The 27,708-nt window shown below is 54.9% G+C and overlaps 3 protein-coding genes across 3 annotated transcripts; 1 reads left to right on the forward strand and 2 right to left on the reverse strand.

Annotated features, from left to right (window-relative positions):
• Positions 1-243: 243 nt before the first annotated feature.
• YIF1A (Yip1 interacting factor homolog A, membrane trafficking protein) lies at positions 244-4,550 on the reverse strand. The gene is made up of 8 exons (XM_081262326.1): positions 4,368-4,550; positions 3,545-3,756; positions 3,287-3,391; positions 3,091-3,169; positions 1,379-1,436; positions 1,047-1,202; positions 541-634; positions 244-446 (listed from the first exon to the last, which is right to left on the reverse strand). The coding sequence occupies exons 1-8, from the start codon at positions 4,396-4,398 to the stop codon at positions 300-302; spliced, it is 882 nt and encodes a 293-aa protein (XP_081118452.1). The 5' UTR covers positions 4,399-4,550; the 3' UTR covers positions 244-299.
• A 2,395-nt stretch (positions 4,551-6,945) lies between these two features.
• TMEM151A (transmembrane protein 151A) lies at positions 6,946-10,477 on the forward strand (the record flags this gene model as incomplete). The annotated part of the gene is made up of 2 exons (XM_081282304.1): positions 6,946-7,035; positions 9,146-10,477. The coding sequence occupies exons 1-2, from the start codon at positions 6,961-6,963 to the stop codon at positions 10,475-10,477; spliced, it is 1,407 nt and encodes a 468-aa protein (XP_081138430.1). The 5' UTR covers positions 6,946-6,960.
• A 13,103-nt stretch (positions 10,478-23,580) lies between these two features.
• On the reverse strand, positions 23,581-26,149 carry CD248 (CD248 molecule). Its single transcript, XM_081279724.1, has one exon. The coding sequence runs from the start codon at positions 26,110-26,112 to the stop codon at positions 23,794-23,796; it is 2,319 nt and encodes a 772-aa protein (XP_081135850.1). The 5' UTR covers positions 26,113-26,149; the 3' UTR covers positions 23,581-23,793.
• Positions 26,150-27,708: the final 1,559 nt, after the last annotated feature.

The following is a 27,708-nucleotide window of genomic DNA, read 5'->3' on the forward strand; positions in this document are numbered from 1 at the left end:
TCAGATGGATCAGAGGCCTTCCAGGCTTCCTGGACAGCTGCCCCTTCCATCCTCACTTTTCCACTTGTGTATACTGAAACCCTTCCATCTGCCTTTCATGGCAGTGCCAAGGCCACAACCTCTAGGATGCCCTCGCTGGGTCCACCTTCTTCCTAAACAGCCCTAAGTTGGGTCCCCTGGGACAGTGCAGAGGCCCAGAGGTTGTAGCTTTCCCTCAGGCCCAGAAATGAGGATCACACCAAGTCAAGGAAACCAAATTTTCAATATATGAAAAAACCAGTGCCATCTGGGGCTAGGAGTCATCGGACCAGGTGGAAGGTCAACCAGTATATGATGAGGGGCTGGAAGGCTGCAGCTCCTAGAGTCAGGTAGAGCTGGAGATGCTGCCGAGGGGCTGGACCCCCCACACTGTCAGGGCCCAGAACTGCTGTTCGCAAAGAGCGCACCTGAAAGAAAGGAGTGCTGAGAATGGGTCAGGAGGGGAAGCTTGTCCCCAGCTCTGACCCAGGTGAGGAGCCAAAAGGGGCAGCCCAGACTCACGATGAAGTACATGAGTGCAGATGAGGTCCAGGCCAGTGCCACGTAGTAGCCGTCGCTGCCAAACACCAGCCCTGTGAGCACACTGAGGATCATCCTAGTGGAGGCAGGCAGCAGGTGACCGCAGGGTCCAGGCCTGAGATTGACCCTGCCCACCAAGTTCCTGGGCCCACCCTAGACCCTGCCCACCACCATGGCCCTTTATTCCCAAGCTGTCCCCACAGGGACCCAGAACCAAAATGGATTTGTAAGATCCAAGACCTGGATATGAAACCCCTTTTCTTGAATCCCACATATCTTAAATATCTTAAAGGTCACTCAGTTCCTGGGAAGACTGCTGGAAATAACAGTCTCTCTAACAGAGTGGAGCTAGTGGCTAAGATAGAGGAAGGACATGACAGGGCCATACTTCAGGGCTATAGCTATATAGACCTAGAACCCACGTCTGTAGGCCCCTCCTCCAAGCCCCCTCCACCCAAACACCTCTTCACCAGCCCAAAGATGCTCACCCCACGTATTTGTAGCCGCTGTAGGCCAGCAGGTGGAAGGTGCTCAGGTCACTGCGTATGGTGGCCAGGTAAAGGCCCAGGAGCAGAGCCAGCACCTCCATAACCACCCACACCAGTGCTGTGCTTGCACATAGGCCCAGCACCTCTGGAGAGAACCTGTAGCCATGGGAGGGGACAGGTCAGAACCAGTCATCCTGTGGCAGGTGTAAGGATGAGGTGAGTGGCTGGGGCAGCAAAGTGTGGGCTGAGACATGGTGCTGGTATCTGGCACAAGTCCTCTAGGGAGGTGGGGAGATGAACCAGGAAGGAGAAAGGGGGGGGTTGGCACAGACCTTTTCTGAATTCCCAGTGCCATCCCAGTCAGCAGCACATAGGTGATGAAGGCCATCGCTGCCAAGAGTCAGAGGGTGGTGGTCAACCTGGGTTCCTCATCCACAGCATCCTTGCTAGGCATTCAAGGCCACTGACATTCCAAGTGCCTCCATATTTTCCCCTGTCTACATATCCCAACATGGTCCAACCTCCACATTTGGTTCCCCAATACCCTGCATAGGATTTCCCTTCTCCAACCAGTCCTCTCCCTGAATAAATGCCATCTGAATCTTCTCCCAGAACCACAAATCACCTTCCCCTCCCCTGCCCCCATGCTAGGAAGCTTGTCATGAGTTTCCTGATGTGTCTCAGAAACCACATCATGGTCTAGGCACAGTAGCACACGCCTGTAATCCCAACAACTGAGGGCCCTAACATAGGAGGAGCACAAGTTTGAGGCCAACCTCAGCAACTTAGCAAAACCCTGTCTCAAAAAGGGCTGGGGATGTAGCTCACTGGTAAACCACCCCTCGGTTCAATCCCCAGTACCCACCCCCAAAACACATCATGAGCCAAGATCATAGTACATCCCAGACAAGATGAGCTTGATTTTTTGCAAGGCTATTAGGGTTAAAATACAGGTTCAGTGGGCAACCCAGGCTGTCCCTAGAGTCCAGGGCCACAGGGATGACCTCATCTCAGCCACTGGATGAGCTCTGGCCACCCTCACAACACAGAGAACTCCAAGTTTAACCCTGAGCAGTTTTCACAAGAGCTCAGTGCCAGTGGGGGCTGGGGTTCAGTAGCAATTTAAACCTCATCATTCCTGTCCTCTGTCTCCTATGAGGCAGCAGACTGATGTGCCTCCCAGAAGGCAGTGTCTGGTGTTAGGAAATCAACTCTGCCACCTATAGCTGTGTGGTCTCAAGATACTGAAGTCCCTCTGAGCCTTGGCTTCAATGTGTAACTTGGGGATGCCAGTGCCAGCCTTACACAGTGGCTTTGAGAGGTACATAGAATGGAGTATGGAAGGACATTTGTCCTTCCTGGAGCACCTACGTGGACTGCCCTCCCTAGCAGCTTCTCTGGGGACTGACCCCTCTGGAGACATCCTTCTCAGTGTGTCCACTCTGGACCTGGTCCTCTACAGTTAGCAGGGTGGAGAAGTCAGCAGCATAGCTGGCCAGCCATGGCACAGTATGTGTGTCATGTGGATAGGCAGTTGTAGGGACCCAAAAGGGAGCAATTACTTGTTCAAGGGGTTAAGGCAGGCTTCCTGGAGGAGGGAAAGCTAGAATAGGCCTTGGAAAACAAGTACTAATGATGATAACGGCTAGCATTTCCTGAGGGCTCCTATGTGCCAGGGGAGATGTTGAACACACATCACTTCTCTGAATTTCCACAACAATCCTTTGAGGTAGGGGCTACTACTATTGCTGCTTTACTAAGGAGTACAAGAACCAGGCTAAAGTCCATAGCTGGAAATGGCAGGGCAAAGCCCAAGGTGCCAAGCTAATGAAGGACATGGTCCAGATTAAGAGGCAGAAAGTGCTGTGGGGACACTGAAGGCATATTCAGGAAGTTTCTTACTAGTTACTTCACCCCATCTACCTAGGTTCTAGCAACCACAACACAAAAAGCACCAGAAGCAGCGGACATTGGATCAAGTTAAGACTCTCTTCCTGCTCATGCCACAAGGCACTGTGTCTTCCAATCCAGATCAGAGACTCACTAGGGATGTAGAGGTCAGGAGCGTTGAGGTCTTGCCGTGGGGGCAAAGGCACATCACGACTGTACTGCACTTCCCAGTTCTGGCAGTGGTGGCAGCAGTCAGGTCAGAAGCAGAAGAGAAAAGAGAGAAGGGAGTTGAGGTCTGGCCAACAGAAGGGGGGGGGGGGTTCTGCCCGTTTACCTGGTAGGAAGCTCACCTGGTGTGTGTAGGGGAAGACCAGCAGCCCTAGCTTCTTGGCCACATAGGCTGTGTCCACAGCGAAAAAATACTTCAGTTTGTTCACAGACACAAAACGGTGTAGCTGGGAGGGAAGAGAGGAGGCTGTGGGGGAGCCACATCCAGAGCCTGAGGGTACTCCTGTGTGCTCCTTCCCTGAGGGCCACTATGAAGATCAGGTGGGATCCCAGCCCTAGCCAGAAATCCTGCCACCCCTTTCCCTGGGGGCAGACCACACCTCCTTGTGCACTATGTCCTTTCCATGAGATGCGATGGAGCTGCCATAGGCCATAGCCACGTTGGCCATTGGGTCCCCAAGCAAGTGGTTGACATTGAAGGCCACCTCGGCTCCTGGGGCTGGGTATCCCCCAGGCTGGCTGGAATAACCACCGCTTGTATCATCAAAGAGGGGAGGGGAATCCGGAGCTGCCCGGGCCCTGTGCTTGGAACCTGTGAATTTGGAAGTACTAGAGTGGGTGAAAGGAATACCAAACCACAGCCCCAAACCCTGCCCTTTCCTCTGGCTGAGCAGCCCCATGTTGAACCTGAGTGCACCAGGCAATCAGTGAAGGAAAATCAAGCTGTGTGAAGGGTAGGTAATTCAGAAACAACTTTGATGAGGAATCCTTTGCGGAAAATCTTTTACTAAGCATAGGCAAAGGAAGAGAGCCTGGAAGTAGCTGTCCACCTGGGGTTTCTGAGCTCCCAACCCAGTCATGGAAAGTGAGCAGAAGTTGCTAGGTGAAGATAACTGGAAAGATATCCCTGCAAGAACAAGGGTAGGAAAAACAACAGCTGGCTATCGAGAGGCACTGAGCGGTGATCATGACATGGAAAAGGAAGTTTTGGAGAACCCCGGGTTTGACATGGAGATCCAAGCTATTGGGTAGAAAGGACGAAGTCCGGGACGCCTTGCAGTCTTGCAGGATAGAAACCCAAGTGACTTTCCCTGCCCTGGGCAGCGGGAACGGCCGCCCCTCTCCCTCAGGGTGAGCGGGCCGCGCCACTGATTTTCCTCCAGTCGGCCAGGCCGCGCCCCGCCCGTCCCACACCTCACGCACCGTGGGCTCCGTAGCCCGAGTGATAAGCCATTGCTGCGACGCTCTCTCTCCCTGAGGGACGGTTGCGCTGCCTCGTGGGTACGATTACTAATAGGGCCGCTACTTCTCTCCCCGGGCACCGACTGAGGTTACCCAGCGGCCCGACACGTCCCGGAGTTGACCGATTGCGGTCGCCATGTCCGTAGCGTCATGCCATGCCTCCTGCCATTGGCTCTTAGGCGGCTCCGTTTCTCCTCTCCCTTCTCTCAATTGGCTACTGGAGAGCCTTAGCTAAAGCAGATTCGGCTGTAGCCAACTTCCGGGCGAGGGATAGGCGGAGCGATTAGAGACGCTCTTAGATTGGATAGTGAGCTTGCTAATTCGAGGCGGGAACAGCCAATAAGTGGAAGGGTGTTGTGAATTATTTCCGCGTCTGCGCAGTGGAGCACTTGACCCTCGCTCTGCCACGACTGCACCAGCAGCAAGACTTAGCAGGAGACTGGCGGCTGAAGTCAGAGAACGAAGCTTCATTAGTGGGACGTATTCCAGGAGGGAATAGGGTAGTCGCATTCTGACCAATCCCCGTCCCTGGGGACGCCTGCTCCTCCCTCTCCCCGCTCGATTTCCTTCTTGTCCTTCATATTTCATCCAATTTTGGAGCGGTACACCAGCCGACCGAGCGGTGTTGGTTGGAGGCGGGGCCTGGCAGTGATTGAGAGGCTGACAGCCCCAGAGTTCTGACTCCTCCCGCCTCCCTCTCCTCCTTTCGGTGAGGGTGCTGTCCACCCCGACCGGTGCTGAAAATGCTCTCCGGCTCCACCGCCATCATGCAGACCTGCCCGCAAGGGCCTCTGCTGGGAAGACTTGAGATTTGGATCCATACGCTGCGCGTGCATATCTAAAAACCCAGAATATCTGAAGTCCCAGAAGTTGGGTAGTATAGGTGGAGCAGGATCCTGCACCGGGCCTGTCCCATCGACTCTCCAGTGGTCCAGCCGATTTTTGATCTGTTATCTCCTGAAACTGCAGCTGAAACTCCTGAGCCATTGCTTGTCCTTTATTTTCAAAGTGAGGCCCCCAAACCTCTCTTGTCCCAGGGGATCCTTTCTGTTCACTCAGGTTCAAATCACTCCCACTTTGCCTAGAGACAATCTCCAAACACCTCCCTGTCTTCAGGCATTCCTTTCTAGAGAGTATGATCAGACTCTGCCTTTAATTAGCTTCCTAGTGTCCATTACACCAGGTAACCTTCCTGCTCCCCAGACTCAACCCACAGTGATCCAACCACTGTGCCTTTGACTAGAGGTCCCCTCCACTTGGGATGCCCTTCCCCCTCATATCCACTTGTTCAAAGCCTTTAAGAATCAACTCAGCTTTGCCTCAGAGAAACAAAGAGGACAGAGGCCTGACCTGGTATGGGTTGGAGGCCAGCGCCCATGATGTAAGTGCCCTCTGGATTGCATTCAGTTTGCCCTGGATGTAGGTGCTGTGAGGACAGAGCCTTTTTCACTGTCCACTCCTACAGTTGTCTCCCCAGGTCCAGTGCCAAGCATGGTAGTTTCATATAGAAGACACCCAATAAACATCTGTGCACCATAAATAAATCATAAATAAATGGATGAAATAAATAAGTAAATGGATGTAACCCTAGACCTATTCTTTCTCTCCGCCCTCCCCCACACATTCTCTCTGTTATGTCATCTTTAAATGATTATCCCTTTGCTTAAACATACACCCCAAAATAACTCACCCAGTATTGCAGCTTCCTATATTCCATCCACTGATTGTAAGCTTGGGGTTAAGGCCCAGACCAAAAGCACAGTGTGAGGATGTGAGGCTGTTAGGGGCCAAGGAGCAGCACTGGGGCCTCATGTAGGAGGCCCACCAAGGGCAAACCCCACTGCCCCACATGGCTTGATGAATGCTTGTGAATTTACTCCAGCACTTTTCCACCCCCATTTCTCAGATGTAAAAATTGAGTTTGGGGGTAAAGTATGCTAGCCTAAGGTCTTGCAGCCTAAGGTCCCCAATATCCTAATCCCCAGCTCACCTGCTGTAAGAGGAGCCTAGCGCCACTGCCCAGTGGATGAGGCTCATAAGCCTTTCTGGATGGTAAATGCCCCAACAAATGAGGCTTCCAGGGTGAGTTCTGGGTGGGCTTAGCTCTAGGCTTACCCCTTAGAGATGGGACGCATCCGGCACCCACACATCTTCAAGACTCACCTTCTTGGTTTTACAGCCCTGGGCAACTCAGGAGTCGTCGTAGAGCAAGGACTTGCTCAAGGTCGCAAGAGCGAGAGCGACCAGAGAAATACCCATGCGTCCGGCAGCCCAGATGGCTTCTGGGGGGCTGGGGAGAGCCCGCGGTGCCAGGCGCTGCTGGCGGCGCCGCCGGTGCCGAGGGGGCGGGGTCAGCGGAGGGCGGGGCGCCGGGCACCGCCAACGCCGCCGCCGCCGCCGCCGCCGCCGCCGCCGCGCTCGGGCTGGGGCTGGGCGCACTCCCTCCGCGGCCGCCGAGCCGAGCGGACGCCCCTCGGGGCCGCGCCGCAGCCCTCCGCGTCCCCCCTATCATGCCCCGGGCCTGGGCCGGGGCCGCCGGAGCAGCCAGAACACCATGCCCGAGGGCGGCTGTGGCGACGGTGGGGAGGTGCCTGCGCTCATCCCGGACGGCGAGCCGCTTCGGGAGGAGGTACCTGCGCTGGGTGGTTGGTGACCCGAGCCGGGGCTGAAGTCGGGCGAAGGGGACTAGCAGAGGGGATGACCCCCAGGAAGGGGGTTGAAGAGGGAAATCCTGGAGCCCCTATAGCCAATGACGTCATTGGAAAGCCCGAATTTGGGCAGGGGTCCCAGACCTAAGGGCCGGCAAGAGGTGGGGCGACTGGGCAGGAAAGTGGGGAGGCGACTCCCACCCTCGGCGCCCCCTCAATTGTCCTAGCCCGTCCGGTGACGTCAGCGCCTGGCCCCTACGCGTTCCCATGCCGCAGCACAGCCTGGGATGCTGACTCCCACCCCCAGGGCCACAGGGTCAGGCCCCCAGCCCGGCTCAACTGCTCACGAGGTGCCAGGCGGCGCCTGCAATGCAGCAGCAGTGATAGGGCCTGGGGGTGGGGGAGGGAAGAGGGCAATGAGAAGGGAGGCGGCCTCGGTACCCCTTCTTCCTTCCTGTGAGGCCTAAGGGTCACCCTGCTGGAACCCCCAGGAAGATCCTCCTCCAGCCTAGCCAGGAAGATCTGCAGGGACCCTGTGCCGTGGGGTGAGGGGTATGGTGGCCAGTTGGTGAGTGAAGGTAGCATGCCCATGTGTGGGGTGTGTGTGAGAATTCCAGTGTGTATGTTCCCTACACTTGGGTAGGTGGGACTTGTGTGCCCTATGGTCACTTGAGGATCTGGTGGGTCCCTTGGCTTGGGTCTTTGCCCAGCAGTGCCTATGTGTGTGAATGTGTCCTGTCATGGGTGGGTCTGTGGTTTGGCATGGAGTGCCAGTGTGGGTGTCAGGTTGCTGTAGAGGTGGGGCATGTGCAATGTGGTGAGGTGAAGGTCTGGTGTGTCTCTGGGATTTATAGAGTATGTGACGTGTGTATGCATGTGTATGTGCTATGGTGGTGGTGGTGGTGGTGGTATGTGTGTGCACCTTGATGTGATTGCAAGGGTTTGTGCTTTAGGGACAGGTGAAGGCCTGATGTTTCTTCGATGACAGGTCATGTGTTCCTCCTTGGGGAGGGGTCTGTGATAAACACTGGTTGGAGGTGGATGAGTGGTATGTGCACCTGACTGGCCATGTGGGGCTGGGTGTTGGGTGAGGGAGATAGGCTGCCCTGGGTGGGGCTGGGGCCAGTTCTCCTCTCCTTAAGGCCTTGTGGGTCTGGGTAGGAGATGTGGCCACATAACCTGACCTCTATTATTTTGCTTCCTTCTGCCCCTTTTTAACCTTCTTCTCCATGCTCCCCACCCTCTCTCTTCTCTCTTGTGGGGTGAGGTGGCCAGGCTGGCAGCCCTGCTGAGGAGGGCGGGCCAAGCCCTAGGGCCAGAGAGTGGCCCCTGCTGCCCAGCAGCTGTGTCCCTCCCACTCCCTTAGCACAGATGGGGAGTGGAGGGCGGCCCTCCATCTGCTCCCCACCCCAAGACTCACACCTCCCCCACTCCCAGCTCTCCCTCTTTCTCACTGACTTAAAAGCCTCTCCAAGTCTCCTGCTGTCCCTAGTGGAATAAGGACCTGAGAGAGTCTCAGGATAACAGTAATAATGTTTATTCCCCTGGGCAGACCCTGTGCTAATATCTTCACATTTACAATCTCCTTGAATCCTCACAACCCCAGGTTACAGATGAGGAAATTGAGGTCCAGGGAGTATGAGGGACCTGCCCAATTCATAGCATCAGATCCTGGGCTGTTAAACTCCAAAGCTCATCCTGTTGGACCCTTGGGCCCCTGCCAGGCTGGCCTCCCAGACCACCAGAGCCAAGAGTCAAGGCCCAGAGAGGGCAGGGATATGGCCAAGTCCACACAGCAAATCAGGGTAGAGCTAGAACCACCAGCACTCAATTTTCTGAGTAGCCAGCACAGTAGAAGACAGGCTCAGAGCTGGTGGGCCTGGGTTTGAATCCTGCAGTAGCACTGGGCTGGCCAGAAGCAAGGTCTGAAGCAGTGGACTCAATTCCTTACAGCCTCAATTTCTGCTCTACACAGTGGTCCTGGGGCACCACTTCCTTCACCACCTGAGCAGGGTGGGTTTAAGCAGGGTGACTGGCCCAACCATGGGCTCCATCCTGACTTCATCCTCCCTGTCTCTGCCCACCTTGCAGCAGCGGCCCCTGAAGCAGTCCTTTGGAAGCTCCCTGTGCCGGGAGTCGCACTGGAAGTGCCTGCTCCTCACACTGCTCATCCATGCCTGCGGGGCTGTGGTGGCTTGGTGTCGCCTCGCCACCGTGCCACGTCTCGTCCTGGGGCCCGAGGCAGCCTTGGCACGTGGGGCAGGGGGTCCTCCACCCACCTACCCGGCCAGCCCCTGCTCGGATGGCTACTTGTACATCCCACTGGCCTTTGTCTCCCTCCTCTACCTCCTCTACCTGGCTGAGTGCTGGCACTGTCACGTGCGGTCATGCCAGGCACCTCGCACGGACGCCAACACCGTGCTTGCTCTGATCCACCGGCTACAGCAGGCCCCGCCCTGCGTCTGGTGGAAGGCCACCAGCTACCACTACGTGCGGCGCACACGCCAGATCACCCGCTACCGCAACGGCGATGCCTACACCACCACGCAGGTCTACCACGAGAGGGCCGACAGTCGCACTGCACGCGGCGAGTTTGACTACTCTGCCCACGGGGTCCGCGACGTTTCCAAGGAGCTGGTGGGCCTGGCCGATCATGCGGCCACGCGCCTCCGCTTCACCAAGTGCTTCAGCTTTGGCAGCGCTGAGGCCGAGGCCTCGTACCTGACGCAGCGCGCGCGCTTCTTCAGCGCCAATGAGGGCCTGGACGACTACCTGGAGGCCCGCGAGGGCATGCACCTGAAGGATGTGGACTTCCGCGAGTCCCTCATGGTCTTCGCAGACCCCCGCAGCCCGCCCTGGTATGCGCGCGCCTGGGTCTTTTGGCTGGTGTCGGCAGCCACGCTGTCCTGGCCACTGCGCGTGGTGGCGGCCTATGGCACCGCCCACGTGCACTACCAGGTGGAGAAGCTGTTCGGCGCCAGCTCGCCCCCTCCGGGGGCCGTGCCCAGCGGGCCGCCTCTCTCCCGTGTGGCCACGGTGGACTTCACCGAGCTCGAGTGGCACATCTGCTCCAACCGACAGCTGGTGCCCAGTTACTCAGAGGCTGTGGTCATGGGTGCCGGTTCCGGTGCCTACCTGCGCGGCTGCCAGCGCTGTCGCCGCTCTGTCAGCAGCAACTCGCTGCCCCCTGCCCGGCCCAGTGGGCCCCGCCTGCCCTTCAGCCGCAGCCGCCTTTCCCTGGGTGCAGGAGGCCGGGCCACACCTGGGGTCTTCCGCAGCCTGAGCGGGGGGCCACTAGGGCGCCGTGGAGAGGACACGGAGCCCCTGGAAAGCCCACCGTGCTATGAGGATGCCCTTTACTTCCCGGTGCTCATTGTCCACGGGGACAGTGGCTGCCGGGGGGATGGGCAGGGTGCACTCTGAGAGCCCCAGAGCCACACCTCACCATGGGCAGAGATACCTGAATAACTGTCCAAAACACGAGGGAGAACAGACCAGCCACACATCAGGGGTGGGGGCGGGACCGGGGTTCCCTAAACTAAAACGCAGTGACCTGTGTCATTCATGGGAAATGGACGCCACCTATGTTGAGTCTATATCCATCCCCAGCATGGTTCCCCCAACTACCACCTTCCACTCCCTGTAATGGCAGAGGACCAGGCCTGGGGGCCCTGCACATTGTGCAGGAGAGGAAGGTTCCAGAAAGGCTGGAAAGAGGAGGAGTCCTGGAGACAGCTGTAGCCTGCAACAGAGAGCTGCATGCTGGGCTCCTTCCTGCCGTGGCTTAGGCCTTGTTGGGAGCCCTCCAGCAACACAGAAGCACAATGTAGAGGTTTGGGGCCATGCCCACTGGGTTGGCCTCCCCAAAGAGAAGAGCTGGAGGAGGCAGCATGGTGGCCTTGGCCCCACTGCCCACCCAAATTTCCCACACCTTCACATGCTAGGTCCTTCCCTGCCCACCCTCTCACCTCTGCTCCAGGGCAGTCCCTGATCTGACCCTGTAACGCAGCCCTCTCCTTTGGGAGCCTGGTTCTGGGAGCACAGTCTCGCCCATCCTGCTCTTCTCCCTAGTGCCCATATACCCTCTCCCACCCAGATCCCTCCCCTGTGACCTGGGGCTCCCACTAGGCCCCCCTCAGTCCCCGGGCTCCACTCTGCCTCCTGAAGTTCCTGTCTGCCTCTGTTAGCCACGCATACACCCCAACCTTGTGCTCATTTCTCCCAAGGCTTCTCGTCTTCACCTTCCTGATGATCCATGGGACACACAGGGAGCCAGGACATCCAAGGGGCCCTGGCCCTGGCCACCGCCTCTTGGACGATGCCCTTGACTTGCCCTGGGTGCCACTGCTTCTCCCATCAGTGGAGCCTGGCCCAGGGGACACCACCCCTCCCCCAGGGAGGAGAGAGTAGTCCCTTCCCTTCCAACTGGGGCTTCCACCCCCTCTCAGGGGCCGGTGGGGGAGGGAGGAGGCTGAGAAGGTGCAGATTAAATAAAGATATGAATGGAAGGGCTTCTGTGCATTCCTGAGTGGTGAGTCCAAGGTTACCACTGCAAACACGATGGATATCCACCCTGGGTCAAGGTGTGATGTTGGATTCTGAGTGGGGGACCAAGATTTTGACTCTAGCATTCTCATGAGCAGGATGAAAGGGACCCTCATGGCACAGCCTGAGACCTCTGAGACTCAGGGGTTTGTGTTTATTTGTAGTGCTGGGGATGGACCCTAGGGCCCCTGCTACTGAGCACCTGCCCTGCCTCTGAGCTGTGCCCCAGCCCTGAGTCTCAGCTTTGAGTTACCCTGAGCAGGTGACTCCATACTCCTATGTGGTCTGGATCCCCCACCCACTATCCATCCTGCAAGTGGGAATTAAGCCCAGGGGCATATTACCACTGAGCTACATCTCCAGCCCTTATTTTTAAATTTTAAGATAAGGTCTTGCTAAACTGTCCAGGCTGGCCTTGAACTTGGCCTCTTCCTATCTCAGCCTCTTAGACAATGCCCTTGCCTTGCCCTGGGTGCTTCTTCTCCCATCAGTGGAGCCTGGCCCAGGGGACACTGTCCCACCCCAGGGAGGAGAGAGTAGTCCCTTCCCTTCCCTTTCAACTGGGGCTTCCACCCCTTCTCTGGGGCTGGTAGTGGAGGGGGGAGGCAGAGAAGGTGCAGATTAAATAAAGATATGAAATGGAAGGGCACAGTCGTTTGGAAGGTCAAGGAAGAAGATGGCAAGTTTGATCTCGGCCTCCCAACTCACCATTGCCCTAGCACCTGGATCATTTCTAAGGTACTGTCCAAGTTAACCCCTCCTTCAGCTCAATGGAAGATTCCATTCTGCTGCTGGGCATGCTGAGGACAGAGGGAAGAGCTGTGGCCTGTGACTCTGGTTCAGTTCCCCTGTGGCTATTGAAGTTATTACCAGTTTTGGGGATGGACACTGAGCAGATTGGAGGACACAAAGCTGGAAACTGTCAGCCCCAAATTGGGGCAGGCCAGCATGGGATCCAAAAAAAAAAAATAAGAGAATAAGGGACAAGGGAATGGCCTCACTCACTAACCTCAGAAAGTTGCCTGGAAATGGCATCCTCATACGTATGGCTGCTAGAGGTGTTTCCTGTGCAAGGCCACTGGGCTAAAGGGCAAGTCCCAGCATGGAGCTGTATCTGCTTGAGGAAAGGGCACCCTCTTCTAATTTATACAAAGGTGCCACAAGGGCTGGAGGTGGCCCTAGAAGGGCCCTGAGAATGGATGGGATTTCCCCAAGGGTAGAGGTGTTCTGGGCAGGGCCAGTGCCTGAGCAAAGTCCCGGGAAAAGGGCACAAAGCAGGATGTGCTAAGAAAGTAGTAGGAGAGAGCCCTGGAAGAATCTGCTGTGGCTTCCTTTCCAAACTCCAGAATTTGTCTTTATTTATTTTATTTTTTTTTTAAGAGAGAGTGAGAGAGAGAGAATTGAGAGACAGTGAGAATTTTTTAATATTTATTTTTTAGTTTTCGGTGGTGTATGTGGTGCTGAGAATCTAACCCAGGCCGCACGCATGCCAGGCGAGCGCGCTACCGCTTGAGCCACATCCCCAGCCCAGAATTTGTCTTTAAAGTGGGACAAACTAGTGGAAGGCAGTTGGGGAAGGGAAGTGATAAGATCAGGGCTGCATGTTAGGGTGTTTGGCAAAAATGCAGCTGCCTGTTGGCCACGTGAGAGGATGGAGTTAGAGATCAGAGCTCTGCTGGGTGCCAGTCCACTGCCTCACTTTGGGAGTGAAATCACCTCTTTGTTCAGAAGTAACTGAAGTGGAAAACCCTATGGTGCCCAGACACTCAAGAAGGCTCACGTGGGAGCTAGGCGCAGTGGTGTGCGTCCATAATCCCAGCCATTTGGAAGGAGATTGCAAGTCGAGGAAGGAGATTGCAAGTTTGAGGCCAGCCTGAGCAACTTAGCAAGATCCTGCCTCAAAATAAAAAGGGCTGGGGATGGAGCTCAGTGGCCAAGTGTCCTTGGGTTCAGTTCCCAGTAGCACTAAATCAATCATCAAAATATTTTTTTAAAGGCTGCAGTGGGCAGGGAAGCAGACATGCTGGTTCCAGCTCCTCCCCACAAGGAAGGTGTCCCTCTTCCATCTTTTGCTCCAACCCCATAGATCTGACTGCCCCTTGGCCACTGTATATTCTCCTCCCATCCTCAGCAACAGAACCCCGGTTTTATTTCAGATCATGTGACTGTGTGATTTAAATCTAGGATATGAGATAAAAACAGAAGGTGTCGGAAGGAATTACCAACAATGCTCTTGAATTAGAAACAATATTGGTGAAAACAACTTTCGTCTTCCCTCCTTGCTTAAGTCTGGAATGCATATGTGGTAGCTGGAATTCCAACAGCTGTCTTGGATCAGAAGGTCACCTTGAAAATCGTAGCCATGTGCTGAGAATAGCAGAACCAGAAGATAAAAGATCCTGGTTTCTGATGACACCAGGGGAGCTTGTGGATCGGATCTGGGTTGCCTATTTTGAGAGGCTATTGAGAAAGAGAAGTCAAATTTTTGTTTGCTTAAGTCACAGTTGTTTCTTGTCTGTAATTACCAGCAGATTTTATTAATTATCAGCTGCTGCATAACAAATTATCCTAAATATAGTGGCTTAAAACAGCAATAATCACCATGCTCTCCCCTGGCTTCTGTGGGTCAAGAATTTAGACAAGGCACAACAAGGATTGCTTATCTCCGCTCCACAATGTCCAGGGCCTCTGCTGGAAGACTGGAAAGCTGGGGCTGGGATCATCTGAAGGCATCCACTCACACGTTTGGCTGAGGGCTAACTAGGGGTAGAAGCTGGACAGACACACCGGGCCTCCCTGTGTGGCATGGGCTTCCTCACACCAGGTGGCAAGGTTCTCAGGAAAAGCATACTGGAAGGATGAAACTATTGTTCCTTCTAATCAGAAGCCACACAGCACAGCTTCTGCCTCTTTCCATTGGTCAAAGTTGTTACAAAGGTCTACCCAGTTTCAAGCTGGGCACGGTGGTGCACGCTGTAATCCCAGCAGCTCCAGAGGCTGAGACAGGAGCATCACGACTTCAAACCAGCCTCAGCAACTTCGAGGCTTCTAAGCAACTCAGTGAGACCCTGTCTCTAAATAAAATCAAAATAGGTCTGGGGATGTGGCTCAGTGGCCAACTGCCCCTGAATTATATCCCCGGTACTCCCCAAAAAAGGTCTATTCCGTTTCAAGAGGTGGGAACACATGATCCCACCTCTTAATGGAGATTTGTCATCATCACATTGTAAGAATAGCATGTGGAAAAAAAAAAAGAATAGCATGTGGATGGGAGATATGTTAGTGCCATCTTTTTTTTTTTTTTTTTTTTTTTTTTTTTGTACTGGGGATTGAACCCAGGGGCATGCAACCACCAAGCCACATCCCCAGCCCTATTTTGTATTTTATTTAGAGACAGGGTCTCACTGAGTTACTTAATGCCTTGCTTTTGCTGAAGCTGGCTTTGAATTTACAATCCTCCTGCCTCAGCCTCCCCAGCAGCTGGGATTACAGGTGTGCGCCACCGTGCCTAACTGTTAGTGCCATCTTTAAAATGCAGTGAATTGCCAACCCAAATGTCATTCTTAACTGAGTGACATCTATAGAGTGGTCTGCATTTTTTTAAAACTTTGTGGTACTGGGCATTGAACCCAGGGATTCTGTACCACTGAGGTAAATTCTCAGCAATTTTTGTTTTCTATTTTGAGACAGGGTCTTTCCAAGTGCCCCAGGCTGACCTTGAACTTGTTATCCTCCTTTCTTAGTAGCTGGGATTACAGGTGTGTGCTACCACACCTGGCAAATACCAACTCATGCATGATGCTGGTTTGAGGGAGGAGGGCAGTGGCATGTTAGATATGAGCCAACTGGGGACCGAGTGATCTGTAGTAAGTTAAATGTGGCCACAGATTCTTTGGAACTCTTCTCCTCAAGAGGCAGAATCGATCTTCCTGCTCTTTAAGTCTGGGCTGGGCTTCTTCACTTACTCTGACCCTCAGAATGTGGTGGAGAGGAGCGACACTGGGCATTTAAGGCTGGCTCTTTAGAGACTGCAAGGCTTCCCCCTTCACCATCTTGGAAGCCTGAGACCACCAAGCTGGGAAGACACCCAGCCTAGCCTCCTGGGAGATTCGAAGCCAGGTGGAGAACTGAGGTCCCAGCCACGAGCCAGCTCAGCCCCCAGAGCAGGAACTGAGGCTGTCTCAGACCCTCCAGCTGCAGCAGAGCCACAGATGACACAGCCTCAGGAGCAGCCCCAAGTGAGAATAGTGGATCCCAGTCCAAATCGCTGGCCTCCAGAATGGTGAGAAATAAGACATCCTTATTGTTTTAAACCACTACATTTTGGGATGATTTGTTACTTGCTATAGTCACTGATAGAAGGCTCTGGAGCATCATGAGGGAGGGCACTAGGTCTGCACATGTAGGGGAGAAGGGATCCAGAACCCCCCTTGTCTGAAGGTCAGCTGCCACCTCAAGTCTCCTGATGTTTCCTGTTCCCATGTTAGACCTCTCTTGGAACCAACCTCAAGCCAAGATATTCCATTTAAAACCATTCTCAAGAGCAGGGGGCAGTGGACACGCCTGTACTCCCAGTAACCCAGGATATTGAGGCAGGAAGATCACAAGTTTGAGGCCAGTCTGGGCATCTTAGCAAGATCCTGCCTCAAAATTAAAAATAAAGAGGACTGGGGAGTATAGTTCAGTGGTAGAGCACCACTGGGCTCAATGTCCAGTACCACAAACATAAAAATAAAAATAAACCATCCTCAAGAAGAGAATTTAGTCCTTAGGGAGGGTGCACGGCCTTGCTGTCAAATCCCAGAGGCCTCTGCCTCCCCTGACTGAAGCTTGACGGGGCTACATGCAGCCTGCTCCAAACAGAGCCCTGGATCCCAACCCCACCTGTGCCCATGCCACTCCTATCTGTCTTCTGTCTCAGTAAATGGCACCACCAGCCCGCCAGCTGCTTCAGCAGGACATCTGTGTAACAATCATTCCTCCCTCTTCCTCCCCCTCCTTTTTTAGCTTCCTTTGGTTTGGTTTTAAGGTACTGGGGATCCAATCCAGGGACACTCTTCCACTGAGCTACAACTCCAGCCCTTTTTCAATTTTTTTTTTTGAGATGGGTCTAAGACTGGCCTCAAAATTGCACTTCTCCTGCCTCAGCCTCCTGAGTAGCGTGCATCCAGTGCTAAGGGTTATTTGCGCACATCCAATGCTAAGGCCAACACCCACCTGCAACCCCTCCAACTTCCCCTTCTCACAGCTCACTCCCTTCACAGCCCACTCCCCCAACTCCAGCTAGATTTCTTTTTAAATTTTAATTTTATTTATATTTTTAAATGTTGACACAGGGTCTCACTAGGTTGCTTGCTAAATTGCTGAGGCTGGCCTTGAATTTGTGATCCTCCTGCCTCAGCCTCCTAAGGCACTGGGATTACAGGTGTGTACCACTACACCTGCCCCAAATAGATTATTTTGAAGATCTAGAAGTTGTCACATTTCAGCCCTGACCATCTCCCTCTCCACCCCTAAAGAAATCAGTCACCCAGGATTCTACCCACAAAACACTGCCCTACCCTGCTCCCATCTCCTAGCCACCCCAAGGCCCCCACCCCTATTAATCAGAATGGTAGTGACTTAGAAATGAAATTCCATCTAGGCACGGTGGCACATGCCTATAATCCCAGCAGCTAGGGAGGCAAAGACAGGAGGATCGTGAGTTCAAAGCCAGCCTCAGCAATGGCGAGGCACTAAGCAACTCAGTGAGGCCCTGTATCTAAATAAAATACACAATAGGCTGGGGATGTGGCTCAGTGGTTGAGTGCCCCTGAGTTCAATCCCCGGTACTCCCCCACCCCACAAAAAAAAAGAGATAAATGAAATTCCATCTCCAGGACTCCAACAGATAGTCTCAAGTGACCCCTGGTTGGTCAACTCCATGGTGTCTTTTTTTTTTAATATTTATTTTTTGGTTTTTTAGGTGGACACAATATCTTTCTTTCTTTCTTTTTTAAAAATTTTTTTGTTTTTGGTGGACGCAACATCTTTATGTTGTGCTGAGGATCGAACCCAGCACCCCATGCATGCCAGGCGAGCACACTACCACTTGAGCCACATCCCCAGCCCCTCTTTATTTCATTTTTATGTGCTGCTGAGAATTGAACCTAGTGCCTCATGCATGCAAGGCAAGCGTGCTACCACTTGAGCCACATCCCCAGCCCTCCATGGTGTCTTCACTCAGCTCCCTTCCCTGTTCTTTCTGCTGCTCACCATAAGTTATGATTATTTGTGATTCCAAATGCATGGGGATTTGCTTTTCTGTTTGGAACTGGGGACTGAACTTGGATGCCTAATCACTGAGCTACATACCCAGTCTTTTTTATTTTTAAATAAAAAGTTTGCCAAGGCTGGTCTTGAACCTGCGATCCAACTGCCTCAGTCTCCCAAATTGTTGGGATTACAGGCATGCACCACTTAGCCCAGATTACAAATCCATGAGTTTTTTTTTTAATGTTTCTTCTACTAGAATTAAAGTCATGGGAGGCAAAAGGCTAAAGGTGCAGACCCTTGAGTTAGAGGGAATCCTGACTCTGCCTCTACAACTCCTCAGTGACCAAGGCAAGTCACTTATCCTCTTTCTGCCTCAGACTTCTCATCTGTAAAATGGGAGATAACAATAGACTCTACTTGCTTCAGAGGGCTGTCAGAGGATTAAATAAGAAACTATGCTATCAGGCTTAAATCAGGGTCTGAACAGGAAATTCATTTATGTTTCATATATGCTTTTTACATATAGCCAGCTGGTAATTTTATAGACAAGCCCGGGATTGTCCATTTGTGCATCAGGTGGGCACACAAAAACTTTCAGATTTTGCAGCATCCTGGATTGAGGATTTTTGGATGAGGAATGCTCAACTTGTAATTCCAAACAGGCTTTTCATATCTCCCTCTACCTCTCCAAATTCATATGCTGATGATATATGAATTTGGAGGTAGGGCCTTGGGGAAGTAATTAGGGTTAGGTGAAGTTATGATTTTGGGATCCCTTTGTGGCTTTATAAGAAGAGGAAGAGAGACTCAGCGAGCAGCTAGCTGTGTCCCCATGCTACACCCTCCATTATGTTAGGGTGCAGCAAGAAGGCCCTGACCTGATGCTGGCACCTTGATTTTGGACTTCCTGGCCTCTAGTGTTTATAAATACTTGAGCTGTGGTATTCTGTGATACCAACAGAAAGCAGACTAAGAACATCTGTTTCCCTAGCCAAACTGGAAAGCCAAGGGTGGGAGTGTTAGAACTCACTATCTGAGGTGGCAGCACTGGCAGTTTCTGGGACCCTCCTGGCAGGCATGATGGAAACTCACATCTGTATTTTCAACCTTGACTCTGTTTTGAGCTCCCAATTCAGGTATGTATGGATGGGAGTTTTGGGGAGAGTCCACCTGGATGAGACTCTATATAACCCAAAGCAACTACCTTAGTCCACCCCCATGATCCCAGTACTTCTCAGTGGGCCTCACCACCTCTCAAAACTGTTACATTAGGAATAAAATTTCAATGTGAGATTTAACGGGGACAAAGCACATCAAAACCACAGTACTGACCGTATCATGCTGTCTCCCCAAAGTGGCCTCTCCTATGTCTCCTCTGTGAATGGAGCCACCCAGGGGATGAGTCTAGCCCCACAGCCATTGTTGGCCTCTTGTCCACATTCAGTCAGCCGCTGGGTCCTGTTCGTGTCTCCTCTTGGTTTTGGTGTCTCCTCCCACTCCAACACCTCAGCTGCCAAAGTTCACATCACCATCCTCTCTTGCCTGGGCAGTACCCTAAGTGGTCTCACTGTGCATGAGCACTGCTCTCCTCTTGGTCACTTTTGTATCCTGATCCCTAGTGGAGTCTGTGAAGAATAATAGAGTCTCATTAAATACTGGATAGATGAGTGAACAGATGGATGAGTGACAGATTATTGTGGTTATGATAGTTTCTAGAGCATCCCCATTTTTCAGATCAGAAGGCAACCACAGAACCATTAAGGAATTTGATGAAGTTTCGTCAGTCATCAAGTAGTGGTGCTGGAAGCCATCGGAGGCCACAAAATGCAGAGTGCTGGCTCCTGCCACTGTGCTGGTAGACCTCCTGGTGAAACCTCCCTGAACTCACTGAAACCACACCAAGCTATGGGCTGCCAGGTGCTCTGAAACTACAGCTCATCATCTTATTTAATAGCATCACCCACCCAAACCACAGATGACCAATTCCTCCTGAGGGGGAAATCTTCCTCTCCTGCCCAAGTCTAGTATCATCAGCCTGCCCGAGAGTCTCACCTGTAAGAGCTAGTTTCCAAGAGGTGGGCATTTTTTTTTTTATTAGGGACTTGGCTGTCGGGTCTGGCCTGGCTCTGTCATAGGAGTGACGATCCCAGGATGTGCCTGAGTTCAAACCTCTGCTTCCTAATCAGGGCAGATGGCTTAGTACCTTCAGCTTCCACATCTGTAAATTGTGAAAAGAATGACACTAAGAATGGAGATCGTTATGGATTTTAGATGGATTAAGACACGTTAAACCCTTCGAATAGGACTGGGCATACTAAGTACTTCAAGTATATACAGTTATTTTCACTGTTCTTTGGCACCAAACCCTACTGCCATTTGTAGTGGGAAGAACTCCACTCCTCAAGCCTGAGGTTGTCCACACATGGCTGTGGGCAAGGTTGGCATGCATGGGCCACCTAATGCCTACAACAGGGAGGAAAGGTGGTGCCCATCAGGAGCTTAGCAGGTGACAGTCCCCATTCCACCCCTGTAGTGCCCATTCTGTCCCTGTAATGCTCCTAGGACTGAACCTTTCTCCTGCCCTCCAGAGTCCCCTCTATAGTGAAGGAGTGACCCAGAGAAAATTTTCAGATATAAGGATGAGCACTGAAAGAAAGGTCTGAAGCACTGTTTGACATCAACGTCCCTAAAAACCACGACCTTCAACTTTCAAGCAAAGCTTCTGGCCCAAACCCACATAGCCAAACCAGCCCCCTAGGGAAAGTCCCCACTCTGTGGAGCGATGGCTGGGGAGAAGGGAAACCCAGCTCTAGGAATGCTGGGTTCCCAGGTGAGAAGCTGTGCTTTCATTCCTAAGAACAGGATTCCTGGGAGAGGGTCACCCAGAGTCCCACCAGCCACTTTAAAGACTCTCAGTGCCATGTCAGCCCATGTGAAGACCCCTCGGGACGGACTTCTAAAAAGCACGAAAGGTGCCTATCCTGCCAGGGGAGACGAGGGAGTCAGCAGATTTTTAAGTAACACTAACGTTTAACAAATCAAGCAGCTAATTACTGAGCAATTGGTATACTCTGGGAAAAAGGCCTGATTAAGGCTTTTCCCAGTGGCTGTAAGTCCGCGGTGCCAAAGACAGGTGGCGCTAAAGACTCATTCACAGACGTCCAGAGAATGGGAATCTGACGGATCCGGTGAGTGTAGGAAGGAGAGGGCGCCAGGACCGAGTTTGGAGCATCCGGGTCAAAGATGAGGAGTTGGGACGACTAGCGGGTCTGGGCATACCCTGGAGGTAGGGAAGCCAGCCGCCCGAGTGGGCGGGGCTCGCCTCCCCAGAAGTGTGGGAGGAGTTGTGCATTCGCTGGAAGCGTGGCTGAGAGAGTGGTTGGGCTTCGTTCTTTACCTAGACCGTATTTGTGCGCAGTTTGTGGAGAGTGGGCGGATATTTTTTAAATGTCTTTTTAGATGTTGATGGACCTTTATTTTATTCATTTATTTATATTCGGTGCTGAGAATCGAACCCAGGGCCTCACACATGCTAAGCAAGTGCTCTACCACCGAGACACCACTCCAGCCTGAGAGTGCACGGATTTTAAGGGACTGTCAAAGGCGGGACTTGTGGGCATCTTCAGTGGGCGGACCCAAGAGGAGGGGCTCTGTGTAGGTGAGCCCTCACCTGTGTGAAGTGTGGGAGCTGTACGTGGCCCGAATTCCTCCGCGAGATCTACGGGGTGAAGGGGCGGGGCCTGTAGCCGGGGGCGGAACCTGCGGAAGAGTTGAAGGGGAACTTCGCACGTTTCCCTGGAGGGCGGAGTTTGCGTCGTCTCTCCTGGACAGAGTTAATATCTCTGCTGCGGAGCCTCAGGTTCTGTGGAGGGCGGAGCTTGCAGTCGTGTTAGGGCAAATAATTGCGAGAGAGTAGGTAAAGTCTGGATAGAGTCGCACCTCCAGGAATCCAGGACTGGTAGCTCTGCCAGTCTTCGGACCAACCCGAGGAGGTGGGGCCTATGGTGTTGGTAGGCGGGACTGATAGGTCAGAGGGGCGGGGCAATAATTCTGTAGGAATCTCTGAGCTGGTAGGCGGACACGTCTTGAGGCTTTGGGGGCGGGGTCTCCAGACAGCGGGGGGGGGGGGCGTGGCCCGTGGCCTCAAGGGGCGGGGCTGATAGCGCCGGGCTCCTGGGCGGCTCCTGGGTTGGGCGGGGCCTGAGAGCCAGCTCTGGGTCTGGGAGGAGCCAGGGCTCGGTGCTAGCGGGGGCTCTGCCCTGGGAGGCCGTCTGTTTAGGCCCGCACGCAGCTCCGCATCTGGTGCTCATTACCGGATGACAAAGAGCCGGCTCTGGGCCCCCTTCCCTATTCCCATCCCCCCTCCAACTGCAGTACATTTAACTCCTTCTTGTCCTCGGGGCATTCTAGAACCCCTGCTCCGGGTCAGCTGAGGGAACTACAGTGAACTACAGTCTGCGTCCCGGGAGATCTTGCCATTTCCCAGTCTTCGCCCACACCTCCTTCCCAGACGCAGGCGTCTGAGCAGCCCTGCGACTCCCGGCCCCATACAGCAGACCTCCCTGGCGGCATCTGGGAGGTTAAAAGCTGGGCAGTATCTGGCGGGGGCGTCTGGTTTGAGTTAGGGGAATGTGAGAGGGGCGACCAGGGGCGGTGCGTAGTCTTCCCTCCGCCCCCTCTACACTCCCCCCCTCCCCCGTTAGTCCACAGCTCCGGGCCCTCCTCTCCTGGTCGCCTGGGACCCAGTCCCTGAGCCAGAGGGTGTCAAAGTGCTCCAGGTAGAAAAGGGGCATTGGGCCACCCCTCTTCGCCTGCCCGGGTGGTGGTGGCGGCTTTGCCCCTTCTTAATTAGAGGCCCCAGAGACTGAAACTGAAAAATTACAGAGGCAGTGGGAACCGGCGCCACCCTGGCCCAGGTCCCGCCCCCTCCCCCCAAGGCTGTGAGCCCAGCAGGAGGGAGGTTACCCCACACGCTGTGATCTTTGACCTGCCTATACTCCAGTTCCCGAGACACCGCAGTCCGGATGAGCCTGCACCCTCGCTCAAGCTGGGCCCTGTTGAGTTTTTCAGACCCGGCACCACCCCCATTCCACAAGGAGAAGAGCAAAGTGGGATCCCTAGGGGTCCCTCTTACTCCTGAGGCTGCTGGGGAGCTGATCTGGGACCTCTCTCTTGAGTTGGGCTCTCTTTCCATCTCAGCTTCCCCAGAGCAGGAGGGAGGAGCCTCCAAGAGCACCCACAACCCAAGGGCCTCAGCATCCTTGGGTGTCCCTAAGTACCAGGCCCCAGTTTCTGGGCAGCCTGGGAAGAGGGAAGGGATGTTCAGAAGAAAGTTAGGAGAAACTCAGCCCCTAAATGCCCTCTTACTTTCCTGATTCACCAGCCCCAGAGTCTTCCCCTAAATCCCAGTTTGGCTGTAGTTCAACAGAAGCCATAATCTCAGGACCCTCCCCCAGATTCAGTCCCACTTTCTTGGAGTTTTGGTAAATAAAGAGGAACAAATATAGAATTCTCTCCATGCCAAACCTCAGATTCCCAGGCTTGCTGTGTGACTATGGGCAAGTCTCTACCCTCTCTGGACTCCTCCTTTCCTGAGAATTCCCCGAAGTACTCTCCCTTAAGAGGTCTTACCTTACCTAGACAAACTGAAGGAAGAGCCATTCCTTTTTTCCTGAGTCCTCCCAGACCCTCCCCCTCAGGCATCAATGGGGGCCAAGAGCTTTGAGTGAGGTTGGCACCCCATTTATTGGAGAAGATCCCAGCACCCACCCCCTGAGGTCCTGAGGGCCTTGGTGTGTCCTCTGCCATGAGTGCTGAGCCCAGTGAGCAGGAAGCCTTCTGTCCAGCCGGATAGCCCCCCATGGGTCTCTGGTGCAGCCCCAGCCATGTGTCCAGCGCATGTCCCTTCCCCCTACCCTGCAGGGGACATCTGTGCCCCATCACACGCTGGTTCTGCAGGTCTGTACCCCTGTGAGGCTGTCTCTGGGGGGCATGGGTTCCGTTGGGCCTTTGCTCCCGGCATGGGTGACCCAGCGATAGCAGTCAGTAATACGCTTGTTGGGTGCATGGGGGCCACAGCGGGTGCAGTACACAATGCCCAGTGCAAGCAGGACAACCAAGAAGACGCATGTGGGCACAAGAAGTGCCACCAGCAGCCATCGGTCATCCCTCTGGCTTCGACCTGCCAGACCAGCCTCTGCCAAGGGTGTTGGGGCTGCTGTAGGTGCCACTGAGGGCAGCCATGGGGCCAACTTGGGACTGGAGCCCCCTTCCCTTGGGACTTGGGGGGCTTTGGAATGGGGATGTGTAGGGATGATAGGTGAGGTCTGGTTAGGAGGGGTCTGAGGAGGGAGGGGAGTGGAGAGAGCTGGGGATTGGGTGACAGCAGGCACAGGGACTTGATAGGCAGGGGTCACAGGGGACCTGGAGGTGGGGAGCAGAGAAGGCTGGACAGTAGGGATGATGGACAGCTGGGGAGCCTGGGTTCTAAGAACTAGAACATCTGGGGCCAGAGGGGATTGATGGGCACTGGGGGTGGTGTCAAGAGGGACAGGGTTAGACGGGATTCCAGGAAAATGAGTGGTGGTCTGGGTATCTGATACCTGGGTATTTGGAAACATGGGGGAGTGGTGGCCAGGGAACAGTTTGGGATATTTGGCTGAGAACATGGGAGGCTGATGGGCAGGGGGCTGTGCTGGGTGAGTGACAGAGTTAATTCGGGGCCGGTGGGCAGTGGGCAGATCTGGATAGTTGGTCTCAATCATGGGGAGCTGGTGGTCAGGGGGCACAGCAGGGCGTGTGGCAGGGACCAAGGGGGGCTGATGGGCAGGGCTCAGGGGTGGGTATGTGGCGGAGATAATAGGGGTCTGGCGGGCAGAAGGCAGTGTGGGGCGTGTAGCAGAAACTACCATGGGCCCGGTGGCAGAGAGCACGGAGGAATGGTAGGGAACCCTAGGGGCACTGAGCGGGGGTGGCCAGGTGGGCTCAGGGTAGGGTCTCCTGGGCTCTCGGTTCTCTGGGAAGCTGGGTCTATAGGCCAGGCCGAAATCTGGAGGCTGTGTAGGCTCCATCCACATGATCCCAGGCATCTCTGTCCAGCCACCATCAAAGACCTCCCAGGCCTCATCTTCATCCTCTTCCTCCCCATCATCCAGCAGTTCATCACCAAGGTCCTGGGAAGCCCTGGCGCCCATGGCCCCTGCAGGACTGCAGCTGATGCCATCCGCCTCAAGCTCGTGACCCTCACTGCAATAGCACTCGAAGCCACCAACATAGTTGACACACATCTGCTGGCACACACCGGCGATCTGGCACTCATCCGTGTCCACGCAGCGGTGGGGCTCATCCTCTGCTGGTCGGAAGCCCAGGCGACAGTGGCAGCTGTAGCCTTGTGGCCCACCAGGCTCACACTGTTGCTCGCAAGGGGCTTGAGCGCAAGGGTCCTCACAACTGTGCCCATCTGCTGCCAGTCGGAAGCCCTCAGAGCAGCGGCAGGACACATGACCATCCTCCTCCTCCACACACTCGTGATCACAGCCCCCGTTGTCCGGGCCACAGCCAGTCCCTGGGCAGAGGGGCCCAGTCTGGGACCAGCCCACACCACCCTCAGGCTGATTCACGCAGAGCAAAGAGGCTCCCCTGCCAGCCTGGCACTGCACGGCAGCCACAGAACCAAAGGGCAGCCACTCAAACTCGGTGGAGACCAGGTGAAAGGGGGTGGTGTAGACAGCTGGGCCGGCCTGGCCAGCTTCATCTGGCAACGCCGGGCAGGCTCCCTCGAAGCCAAACTGGCATAGGTAGCCATCCACGGGCAGCGTGCACGAGCCCTCTTTCCAGCGATGCTCACCACTAGCCTCAAGGGCCACACAGCGCTGGGCCGGGCAGGGCCCTAACTGGGCAGCCTGGCCCCAGTTGGTGAAGGCCGTGTCCTGGTCTCCCGTGGTCCACGTGAAGCCGCGCAGCGGGCGCTGCTGCTGGCATTGCCGGGCCTGCCGCTGCAGCCCGATCCACAGCAGCTTGTTGGTGGGGCCAGCGCCCACGAGGCTGTCCACGCGCCGGGCCTCCTCGGGGGTCCGTGGCGTGGCCAGGTCGCCCCCCAGCTCCCGGCAGGCCCGCCAGGCCTCCAGGAAGGTGCGGCGTTTCGGGAAGAGCGCGTAGCAGCTGCCGGGACCGCAGGCGGCGCGGGGCTCGGCGTCCCAGGAGTCCTGGCCCAGCGCGGGCACCGCGGCCGCCCAGGCCAGCAGCAGGCGCAGCAGCATCGCGACGCCCCCCGACTGGCCCGGCCCGGGCTCGCGGCGGCTCTTGACAGGGGGAGGGGCCGGGGCCTCTGGCGGGCGGGCCGGGGGCGGGCCTTGTAAGGAGCGGGCTGGGGCCGCGGCCAGCTCCCGGCTCGGGCTCCCTCGGGGCCGAGGGAGCAGGAAGCAGTGGGGTGGGGGCTCCGGGTGGGGGCGGAGGAGGGGGAGAGGCGCGTTAGCTGGCGCCCCGGGGCCCGCAGGGCGGGGAGTCCCGGGAGAGGGGAACGCCTGCCCGGAGGCAGCCCGACCCTCCGAGATCCCCAGCGAACCCCAGACCGGGCTCAGGCCACGGGGTGAGGTCGAGTCCCAGACACTCGCAGGGACCCGAATCAGGACACACCAAGCTCAACACAGCCCTGAACGATCTCACAGCCCAACCTGCTCCCGGCACCCCTCTCACGTCGCACATGCGCATGCTTCTCTTCCCCCTCCCCACGCGAGAGCAAGGGCGCGTGGGCACCCAGTGTCTCTCTCAGCCAAGCCCCGCACCTCGCCAGGGCCCACGCGGGCCTGTGGACCCCATCCCACGCGCAGAGTCCGCCTGACGTGCTGCATCCCTTAGGTGCACCTTCGAAAATGCTGTGGCATCCTACGTGGCCTAACCCATCAAGTCCCTGGAATTCCTGTGCAGGCTCTGACGGCAACCACCTCGATAACCCAGGCGCGGGAATCCTCAACGGCTTACTATTCTCTAGCCCCTTCCTCAACTCACCCCACCCTCAAGCTTTCTGGCTCCAGCTAGGCCAGCTTAAGGGGGAGGGGAGGGAGAGGGACAAGGGCTGTCTTCCCTTCACCCCTGCTCAGCCTGGGGCCCTGGGAACCTGGGCTTAGAGGGGGAGGAGGAGGCCCCCAAACAGGAAATGCCTCTCTGGGCTCCTGCTGCAGGGTGCAGTGGGTTAGGGGGCTGGGTGGGGGCTGGGCTACACTCTGGGTGAGCAGGACTGGCTGCAAGGGGACCAGTGCACAGCCATGTATGGGCACAGGGCACGCAAGGACACATTGCATGTATATGACATAGGCATCACCTCGTGGAGCCCCCTTCCTGCCCCCAGGGCCCACTGCTCAGGCCTGGTGGGGGTCCTCTTCCTGTCTCTCCTGGAGGCCTCTGGAGGAACTTGAGCCAAGCTGGTCACCCAGGATGGCCCCTGGGGAGCCAGCTGAAAGATTAACCCGTGCACACCCACTGTATTCTTTTTGTATATTATATTTTATTTAGAGACAGGGTCTCTCTGAGTTGCTTTTAGCGCCTCACTTTTGCTGAGACTGGCTTTGAACCCACCATCCTCCTGCCTCAGTCTCCTGAGCTTCTGGGATTACAGGATTATTTTATTTATTTATTTATTTATTTATTTATTTATTTATTTATTTATTTAGAGAGAGTGAGAGAGGAGAGAGAGAGAGAGAATTTTTAATATTTATTTTTTAGTTCTCGGCGGACACAACATCTTTGTTGGTATGTGGTGCTGAGGATCGAACCCGGGCCGCACACATGCCAGGCGAGCGCGCTACTGCTTGAGCCACATCCCCAGCCCCTATTTATTGTTTTTTAAGAGATGGTTT

The sequence above is a fragment of the Spermophilus citellus genome (assembly GCF_964194105.1).
Source record: "Spermophilus citellus genome assembly, chromosome: 2".
Classification (NCBI taxonomy): domain Eukaryota; kingdom Metazoa; phylum Chordata; class Mammalia; order Rodentia; family Sciuridae; genus Spermophilus; species Spermophilus citellus.